Genomic DNA, 11,029 nt, shown 5'->3' with positions numbered 1-11,029 from the left:
ATTCTTGCTACACTTGTCATTAGAATGAAAGGTCTGACATATGTCTTCAAAGTGATCTATCTGTTATGCCTAGTATGAATGAGTTGTTTATTGTACTAGCCATAGGCCTTGACATCAAATAATATACAACTTTTAAAAGTACAGTATACTCTTTCCAATATAAACATTAAACTTATTCTATAAACTAGCTCTTTCAAATTACTGTAGCAGTGACAATCCCCGTAGGCATGATAATAACAAAGTCTGATTTGTATTATCCCAAACTGTTTCCATTTCTAGCCTTTGCTGTGGACTTTATGTCTAGTAATAATGCATTTGGATTCATTTTAATACTTTTTCTATAGTTTTATGAATCTCAATCCATTTTTTTGCCTTCTTGCAGGACTACTACATATGCAAAAATGATCCCGTTGCTTGTTTACAATTCCAACAGGTATTTTTCAGTTGTAGCTACATTTTGGCTATTTTTACAGGTGTCACATACTGATAAAACATTTTGTAACTTTGAGGTGGGTTTTGAGCTTGGGGAAAGGAATCACACAGAGCAAAGTCAGGGATGTACGGTGGGTGGGAAAGCATTCAGAACAGCCTTCACAAGAGACACATTGTTCTCAGTTAATGTTGTTGAAGGATGTTGCTCCAGACTCCTCTGCTTTTTTGCCCTTGAAAAGACGCAAAAACTACTACACCCTTTGCTAACATACCGCTACAAAGGCACAGACTCAACTGAAGAAAATCAAACTTTATGCCAACGTTCCCCTTCCATCTGCTCCACTTCAAATCAAATCATTTATTTCGGTCATTGACGAGCACAGGAAATAGAAGTCACATTTTCATACAAACTTGGTATGTTTGGTATATTAAAAATATAAATATAACTACTGAAGCACAATGTGGGTGAGGGAGTGGAAGGGGAAACAGGGTAAAAACATACAATGCACAGATCCATCACCAAATTGTAGATTCAGGGAAGGTGATTACTGGACACACAGTTAACTTTTGGGACTAGTCATTCCCTGAACATCTGCTCCACTTTGCTTTCCTGGCTCATCTGTGCTGTGCAATTAAATCATTCTCATTTATTTTGGGACAATGTGCCATATACATTTTATACACATAGCCTGGGGGTAATTTTGTATTTTGTTTATACAACTAAATAGAAATGTGTAGGAAAAGTAGTACAATGAAGTGTGGGACCATATGATGTTAGTACCTGTTCTCAATCTTTAAATCAGACATTGGACGGCATTTCAAAGGAAGAAACCTTAAAATAGAGGACTGTCTTCTGTAAAACAAGATATATGGACATTTATTGTTCAATTATCTCTGTTCTGAATTCTGGTTACTAGACTTGGTTGATTAAAAAATATGGTTCAAATCTCGTTTTCGATGTAGAGGGCGCTGGTGGTTCGATTCGGATTGAATTCCGATTTTTTTTGGGGAACTTTCCAAAATTTCCAAAATACTTCGTTAATGGCAGACATGATTGCACAATAACCAATCTCAAGACTTTAAAGTATGGGATTTGTAGTGTCTTTTTAGCCAACACACAGCAAACAAAGGAAATAACAAAAAGCTAGCCTTGAGAGCTTTTGGGGCCTTGTAAGCTGATTTCACAAGTTAGGTAAGGAAAGACTTGAAAGCATGGGATTTGTAGTACATTTTTAGGCAACTCACAGCAAACAAAGAAAATAACAAACAGCCCTGCCCTTTTTGCCTTGGAAGCTGATTTCACAACGCTAGGAAGGAGAGTTTGTGTTCAAAGAGTGGCTTGAATTGATGGGAGATTTAGTTCTTTTGAGGCAATGTGCAGTACAAACTAAAAAACGCTGAGGCTAGAGAGACCTGCTACAACGTTGGCTTTTTAAAATGTTGGAGTGAGTGCTTTGGTTCCTCCGTGTTGCTTCTTCCACCCATGCCACTCACCCACACACTACCCTCGTGGTGCCCACCCATCCCAAACCTCAACAGCAACAACACACAAACGGCAAGGCAGGCTGCCCAGCCAGCCAGGCAGGCAGCAGTCCTTCTTCCGGCCCTTCTTCTCTGCTTGTTTGCTTGCCCAACGTGCTCTTCTTCCAACCTCCCTTCAACACAACCTCCCTTCCCTTTCTCTTTCCCTTTCTCTTTCCCTTTCCCTTTCCCTTTCCCTTTCCCTTTCCCTTTCCCTTTCCCTTCAGAGCCTTCCCGGCTCCGAATGGGCCCCTGAGCCATGTGCTCCCCCAAAACTTCTCCCCTGATTGGCTGGGAGGCAAGGAGCCTCCCAGCATACAATCTGCTTGCCTCCCAGCAGAGTAGTAGAGGGCTAAAAATATGCAGAATCATTTCCGACTCACTTCCTAAGTCGTAATAAAAACGGTGGAAAAAGCTTCAGAAGAGCAAAGGAACTTCTGGTTTTTAAACATGCTTTGAAATTGCTTCAAAAAGGTAATTTTAATGAAATTATTATGAGTAATGAGTTATCCGACATGGTTCAGTCTATGCCTACTGGTTACTGTACTGTCCAGTGCTTCTTAAGATATCTTGTATAGGGAATCAGCAGAGTTTTCTTTCGAATGTTCCAGGGACCAGTAGTATATTTGTGTATATAGAGTAAAAACTGTGTAGGTAATATTCAAAGTAATCCACAACACATGAACGTGTTTACATTTTTTTATTCTGAAAACCAGAATATCAAACAGCATTTCTCTCTGTGTAAGGATTTGTTTCTAGCTCTGAACAGGATATTTTCAGTCATATGATTCGCTGGATTGTGTTTTCTCTGTTGCATTTCCTTCATCCTTCAGAGCAGTCTCAAGAAACTGAATAGCCTTCTGGTTCTTTCGACATCCAACAATAATGTACACGAGAGGGTTGCCAGCACTGTTGACAGAGTCCAGTAAGAGAGAAATCTTGCCTAGCACATACCTATCTATACTAAAATCCCAAGAGGCAGAGACTTGACTAATTCTAACTGGTGCATTAATTATAAGAAATAGAAGAACCAAACCCACAATGGTAACATCAAGTCTTGCTACAGGAGTTTGCATTCTGATCCAAAGGCCAAAAGTGCATATGATCATGCCGGGAAGGAAAATGAGCAACTCAATGATTATTTCAATTGTATTGGCAACTCTGCAGTTGTTAAGAAGAGTGTTGACGCTGACGTCGAATCTTGGAAAACAGCCATAATAAGTCACAAATGATACTATGCAGGAGATACCCCATAAAATAATACTTAAAATGACAGAAAAATTGTGGGGTCGGTGGCGATTATACCAAAATGGGAACTTAAGAAAAATGTACCTTTCCACAGCAATAACGGCAATAAAAAAAAAGCTGGTATCAAATGCACATACATGCAAAATTTGCAATAACCGTCGAACTTTTAAGCTGGGAGTTAGGGATGTAAAATATGTAACAATAATAGTAACATTTAAGAAGATTATGATAAGATTCGCAATGGCCATATTTAAAAAATATATCGTTAATTGAGTCTTTTTGATTTGACAGCAGAAAAGCCATATAATGAGTAAATTCGCTAACAGCCCAAAGATGCAGATTGGAGAAGATGTGAACAGTATCCTTGTTTGTAAGGTACGTGGGACATCTACAGGTTTGCCTGGTTTTCTTTCCTCAACGTCAGGAGCTTCTATGATGCTGTCCATATGTTCCATAATCTTTCTCAACCTGCCAAAATCAAACACACTTGTCATTATTGTGATGTTAGCATGTTCTAAGAGGAGATTGAAACTTTAAGAGGAGCATGTGTTTTGTGGTGCAATATTCAAAAAGATGGGAAAGAGTCTGTTTTTATTTTTTGTACCTTATATTAGGTATATATGTTTTAACTTACATCATCTTGAGTTCCAGACTTTGGAAAGAGAGAGAGATAAATACAATAGCAGCAGCACAATTACAAAAAGCAGCACTATTTGGACAGTGCTGCATTATAACCGGATTCTTGGATAGAATTGGAATCATTGATGGTCTGTAACTCCAACTGGTAACACCTGCTAGACCAGATATAGGCAAACTTTGGCCTTCCAAGTGTTTTGGACTTCAACTCTCACAATTCTGAACAGCTGTATGGCTGTTAGGAATTGGGGCAGTTGAAATCCAAGACACCCAGAAAGCTGAAATTTGCCCATGCCTGTGCTAGACTGTGAAACTGATAATATATGTGAGTAGATCAATAGGTGCCATTCTGGCGGGAAGGTAACAGTGATCCATGCAGTCATGCTGGCCACATGACCTTGGAGGTGTTGACGGACAACGCCGGCTCTTCGGCTTAGAAATGGAGAAGAAAATCTTTAACTTTTACCTTAGGTCTTCCTAATGTTTAGTTAGAATCACTTTTCCTGTAGTTAGCACCATTTAATATTGAAATTGGCTGAAATGGAAGAAATGTCCAAAACACAATTGGAAAACCCCTAGACTAGGTGACCCTTGACTAGGTGACCCTTGTGATATTTCTCAACTCTACAGTTCTTTAAATTTATTATTCTTTGATTTTCACCCACGACACTTGTCTCACTTTTTAAAAATAGTATTCTTACTAACATACAAAAAGTTTATTGTATATAAAACAGCCCTAAGGGAAGGCTATATACATAAACTCTTCACAAAGAACACTACACACTAAACGCAACACTACACACCATTGGGATAGATTATATATCTTTCTCTCCTTTCATCACAAATTATAACTGAAACATATTTGAATGTACAAGATGTACAAGCTGGGTTTAGAAAAGGCAGAGGAATGAGAGACCAAATTGCCAATATCCGCTGGATAATGGAGAAAGGCAGGGAGTTTCAGAAAAACATCTATTTCTGTTTTATTGACTATTCTAAAGCCTTTGATTGTGTGGACCATAATAAATTGTGGCAAGTTCTTGGTGGTATGGGCATACCAAATCACCTTATCTCTCTCCTGAGAATCTGTATAAGGACCAAGTAGCAACAGTAGGAACTGACCACGGAACAACAGGCTGGTTCAAGATTGGGAAAGGTGTACGGAAGGGTTGTATACTCTCACCCAACCTATTCAACTTGTATGCAGAGCACATCATGCGATGTGCGGGGCTTGAGGAGTGCAAGGCTGGGGTGAAAATTGTTGGAAGAAACATTAACAACCTTAGATATGCAGATGACACTACTTTGATGGCCAAAAGCGCAAAAGCTGGGTTGCAGTTAAACATTAAAAAAACCCTCAATATTATGGTAACAAGAATGATTGACAACTGGGAAATAGAGGGTGAAAACGTGGAGGCAGTGACAGACTTTGTATTTCTAGGAGCAAAGATTACTGCAGACGCAGACTGCAGCCAGGAAATCAGGAGATGCTTACTTCTTGGGAGGAGACCAATCTTGATAAAATAGTGAAGAGTAGGGACATCACACTGGCAACAAAGATCCGCATAGTTAAAGCAATGGTATTCCCCATAGTCACCTACGGATGTGAGAGCTGGACCACAGGGAAGGCTGAGCGAAGGAAGATATATGCTTTTGAACTGTGGTGCTGGAGGAAAGTTCTGAGAGTGCCTTGGACAGCGAGAAGATCCAACCAGTCCATACTTCAAGAAATAAAGCCTGACTGCTCATTGGAGGCAAAGATGAGGTACTTTGGCCACATCATGAGAAGAAAGAAAAGCTTAGAGAAGAGTATGATGCTGGGGAAAATGGAAGGAAAAAGGAAGAAGGGCTGGCCAAGGACAAGATGGATGGATGGTATCATTGAAATGACTGGATTGACCTTGAAGGAGCTGGGGGTGGTGACTACCAACAGGGAGCTCTGGTGTGGAATGGTCCAGAAAGTCACGAAGAGTCGGAAACGACTGAACAAATGAACAACAACAAACATATTTGAAGTCCTATTATATTTTTCTTGCTGCATTTCTACTAACCATTTCTATTATCTGTTTGTTTGTCCATCCATCCATCTACCCACACATTCATTTATCACAGTGGTTCTCAACCTTCCTAATGCTGTGACCCCTTAATACAGTTCCTCATGTTGTGGTGACCCCCAACCACAAAATTATTTTCATTGCTACTTCATAACTGTACTTTTGCTACTGTTATGAATCATAATGTGAATATCTGATGTGCAGGATGTATTTTTATTCACTGGACCAAATTTAGCACATATACCTGATTCACTCAAATTTGAATACTGGTGCAGTTGGGGGAAGGATTGATTGTGTCATTTGGGAGTTGTCGTTGCTGGAATGTATAGTTAACCTACAATCAAAGAGCATTCTGAATTCCACCGATGGGATTGAACCAAACCTGGCACACAGAACTCCCATGACCAACATGAGTTTTGGAGTTGTAGTTCACCTACATTCAGAGAGCACTGTGGACCAAACAACGATGAATCTGGACCAAACTTGGCATGAATACTCAATATGCCCAAATGTGAACACTGGTGGAGTTTGGGGAAAATAGACCTTGACATTTGGGAGTCGTAGTTCATAGAATCATAGAATCATAGAATCATAGAATCAAAGAGTTGGAAGAGACCTCATGGGCCATCCAGTCCAACCCCCTGCCAAGAAGCAGGAATATTGCATTCAAATCACCCCTGACAAATGGCCATCCAGCCTCTGCTTAAAAGCTTCCAAAGAAGGAGCCTCCACCACACTCCGGGGCAGAGAGTTCCACTGCTGAACGGCTCTCACAATCAGGAAGTTCTTCCTAATGTTCAGATGGAATCTCCTCTCTTGTAGTTTGAAGCCATTGTTCCGCGTCCTAGTCTCCAAGGAAGCAGAAAACAAGCTTGCTCCCTCCTCCCTGTGGCTTCCTCTCACATATTTATACATGGCTATCATATCTCCTCTCAGCCTTCTCTTCTTCAGGCTAAACATGCCCAGTTCCCTAAGCCGCTCCTCATAGGGCTTGTTCTCCAGACCCTTGATCATTTTAGTCGCCCTCCTCTGGACACATTCCAGCTTGTCAATATCTCTCTTGAATTGTGGTGCCCAGAATTGGACACAGTATTCCAGATGTGGTCTAACTAAAGCAGAATAGAGGGGTAGCATTACTTCCTTAGATCTAGACACTATGCTCCTATTGATGCAGGCCAAAATCCCATTGGCTTTTTTTGCCGCCACATCACATTGTTGGCTCATGTTTAACTTGTTGTCCACGAGGACTCCAAGATCTTTTTCACACGTACTGCTCTCGAGCCAGGCGTCCCCCATTCTGTATCTTTGCATTTCATTTTTTCTGCCAAAGTGGAGTATCTTGCATTTGTCACTGTTGAACTTCATTTTGTTAGTTTTGGCCCATCTCTCTAATCTGTCAAGATAGTTTTGAATTCTGCTCCTGTCCTCTGGACTATCCCTCCCAATTTGGTGTCATCTGCAAACTTGATGATCATGCCTTCTAGCCCTTCATCTAAGTTGTTAATAAAGATGTTGAACAGGACCGGGCCCAGGACGGAACCCTGCGGTACTCCGCTCGTCACTTCTTTCCAAGATGAAGAGGAAGCATTAGTGAGCACTCTCTGTGTTCGTCCACTTAACCAATTACAGATCCACCTCACCGTAGTTTTGCCTAGCCCACATTAGACTAGTTTCCTTGCCAGAAGGTCATGGGGGACCTTGTCGAAGGCCTTACTGAAATCCAGGTACGCTACATCCACGGCATTCCCCGCATCTACCCAGCTTGTAGCTCTATCGAAGAAAGAGATCAGATTAGTCTGGCATGACTTGTTTTTGATAAATCCATGTTGACTATTAGCGATGACTGCATTTGTTTCTAAGTGTTTGCAGACCGCTTCCTTAACAATCTTTTCCAGAATCTTGCCCGGTATCGACGTGAGGCTGACCGGACGGTAGTTGTTTGGGTCGTCCTTTTTTCCCTTCTTGAAGATTGGGACCACATTGGCCCTCCTCCAATCTGCTGGAACTTCTCCCGTTCTCCAAGAACTCTCAAAGATGGTTGCCAATGGTTCCGAAATGACTTCCGCTAGTTCCTTCAGTACTCTTGGGTGTAGTTGATCTGGCCCTGGGGACTTGAACTCATTAAGAGCGGCCAGGTATTCCTGGACGACTTCTTTCCCAATTTGGGGTTGGATGTCCTCCAATCCCTCATCCACTCCATCTTGCTGAGTTTGAAGACTCTCTTTTTGTGAGAAGACCGAGGCAAAGAAGGCATTAAGTAGTTCTGCCTTTTCCCTGTCCCCTGTCAGCATTGCCCCATCTTCTCCTCGAAGAGGTCCTATCGCCTCCTTGTTTTTCCTTTTTCTACTGACATAAGAATAGAAGCCCTTTTTATTGTTTTTAATGTCCCTGGCAAGTCTGAGCTCGTTTTTTGCTTTAGCTTTGCGGACCTTTTCCCTACAGGTGTTGGCTATTTGTTTGAATTCTTCTTTGGTGATTTCTCCCTGGGATTTATAGTTGCTGGGATTTATAGTTTACCTACAATCAAAGAGCATTCTGAACCCCACCAACAATAGAATTGGGCCAAACCTCCCACACAGAACCCTCATGACCAACAGAAAATACTGTGTTTTCTGATGGTCTTCGGCGACCCTTCTGACACCCCCTTCATGACCCCTCCCCCGGGGTCCCGACCCCCAGGTTGAGAAATGCTGATCTTTCATATATCCAAAGTTGTGACATACCCCCATATTATCTTCACAAAGGTAATAAGCATGTTTTTCAATCAAACAAGTATTTTTCCTTGATCACAATGTCAATTTATCCATTTCAGCCAGTTCTTACAATTTCACCAAGTAGTCTTTTTTGTTGGCATAGTTGGGTCTCTCCATCTTTGAGCATATAATATTTTCGCAATTGCATGACCCTTGTCTTATACCAGCAGTTCTCAACCTGGGGGTCGCGACCCCCTGGGGAGTCATTTGGCCATTTCGGAGGGGTCATGATGCTGCCTCCTTAGGCCCTGCCCACAAGGCCGCAAGCCAGTCAAGAGCTCCTTCGCACGAGCCCTCCCTTGGCTGCATTGTGGTCTCGCCAGCTGGCAAGGCCGCAAGGCAGCCGAGGGCTCGCATAAAGGCTCCCTCGTGGTCTTGCCAGCTGGCAAGGCCACGAGGCAGCCAAAGGCTCCTTCATTTGAGGCTAGGCAGCGTGGTGGATCCTCCCGTGCCAGGCTTTCACCACCTGTGAGGCTTGCCGGAGGCACTAGCCTCCCTGTTGGATGTGGGCTCAGACTCCTCCAGAATGCACCAAGCAACAGCAACTCCGTAATGTCAAGGTATGTATATTTCCCCCCAAACCTCTGCAGTATTTTCTTTTGGTCATGGGATTCTGTATGCCAAGTTTGGTTCAATTCCATGGTTGTTGGAGTTCAGAATGCTCTTTAATGGCATGGGAACTATACATCCAAGCAGCTACAACTCCCAAATGTCAGGGTCTATTTTCCCCAAACTCCACCAGTGTTCAAATTTGGGCATATTGAGTATCCGTGCCACGTTTGGTCCAGATCCATAGTTGCTTGGGTTCACAATGCTCTCCAGATGTAGGTGAACTACATATCCCTTAAATCACTGTCAATTCCTCCCAGGCCCCTCCAGTATTTTTTTACATGAGAGTTCTGTGTGGAGGTCTCAGTGGTCTGTGGAAGACAGAGCTGAATCGGTTGAAGTTGCTGCAAATCCCATCATCTGTTTTCCATACTCCTCTAAACATTTTTTTCTGATTAAGCATGATGCTTTAATTATGTTGAATTTGTAACAATGAAAACACATCCTCCATATCAGATATTTACATTACGATTCGTAACAGTAGCAAAATTAGAGTTATAAAGGAGCAACGAAAATAATTTTATGGTTTGGGGTCACCAGAATATGAGGAACCATATTTAGGGGTCACAGTGTTAGAAAGGTTGAGAACCGCTGTCTTATACAGTGCGCCCAGCTACTCCTTTAATGAGTATGCCAAAAGAAAGGTACCGGCTTCAGTTCTTCATTTTCTATACTGAGGCATCTATGCTGAGAATCATGCTTACAAAAATCTTACTAAAATTAAGTGTTAAAAAATTGGGTAGTGAACCAAACCTCTTTCACATTAGAGAAATGAAAAGTGATGTAAATCACACACATACATACTACAAAATGCTTCTTGGTAATATATTTCTTAATATTGCAGGATAATCTGGAGAATTATAATTTATGCATAAAAGACCATATTAATTTTCCTCTAATAAACATTGGTGATATACAAGCCCCCTCCCCCCTCTATCTTTTTCATAAACAAAAAGAAAATTCAACATTGTTCCATTATCCAGGTGGACTCCAAAAGAAGGCCTAGACAGAGAAGGATAGTCCATTTTAGGGAGGAGCGTTGAAGAAGGAAAACCATTTCCCTGTTTCCACTGGTTGTCTCTCCCCCCAACACATACACTTCCCATGTCATAAACAACGGTTGTTTCAGTGATGGCTACATGAGTTGGGGGAATAACAGAAAAATTGGGAAATTGTTTAACTCTTTAAACCTCCCCGCTCTTCGTAAAATAGACTATTATTCTCTGTCTAGGACCCCTTTTGGTCTCTGCCCGGATAATAGAACAGTACCAAAAATTAATTCTGTTTGTACTTGGAGTCTGTTTTAGCTTCTAGTACTAAAATTATCTCTGTCAAATCCCCAAGAAGTTCCTAAAACAGAAACATTATGATGCAATTAACAAAATTTGAATTGTTTTCTTTTTTTAGAAATTGAACTTAATATAGGAAGGTCAATACTAACATTGTCACATTCTAATTTTTAGTATCCTGGGATCACACTTTGCTCTTCACTGGAATACAGTTCTGTAAAGATGCAAGTAACTCCACTATTATAATTCCTGTGTAACAAAAAGAATCTTATGACCTCAAAGCAATTGTTAGCTGTTGCCTAGTTAAGTTCCCAATGGAATCACTTTGGATCAACTCAAGTTCTGTTCCTATAGAGATATATGGTGTTGCTTGGTTTAGTTCTTTTGGTACATTTTGATATCCGTCTACTAACCTTTTGGACAACTTGAATGGAAGGCAGAATTCCATACCATGAGCAATGGGGTTCCACATTTACTTTGTAGGGAA

The 11,029-nt window shown here is 41.3% G+C and overlaps 1 protein-coding gene across 1 annotated transcript; it reads right to left on the bottom strand.

Annotated features, from left to right (window-relative positions):
* Positions 1 to 2,729: 2,729 nt before the first annotated feature.
* Positions 2,730 to 3,695, bottom strand: LOC132775229 (proto-oncogene Mas-like). The gene has a single exon (XM_067466225.1). The coding sequence runs from the start codon at positions 3,693 to 3,695 to the stop codon at positions 2,730 to 2,732; it is 966 nt and encodes a 321-aa protein (XP_067322326.1).
* Between the last annotated feature and the right edge of the window lie 7,334 nt (positions 3,696 to 11,029).

Source organism: Anolis sagrei, chromosome 1, assembly GCF_037176765.1.
Source record: "Anolis sagrei isolate rAnoSag1 chromosome 1, rAnoSag1.mat, whole genome shotgun sequence".
Lineage (NCBI taxonomy): Eukaryota > Metazoa > Chordata > Lepidosauria > Squamata > Dactyloidae > Anolis > Anolis sagrei.
Note: the sequence above shows the minus strand (reverse complement) of the source record. Positions and strands in the feature narration are given on the sequence as shown.

Excerpts from the sequence above, each read along its gene's own strand:
- LOC132775229 (XM_067466225.1), bottom strand. The coding sequence starts at position 3,695 with ATGACAAGTGTGTTTGATTTTGGCAGGTTGAGAAAGATTATGGAACAT.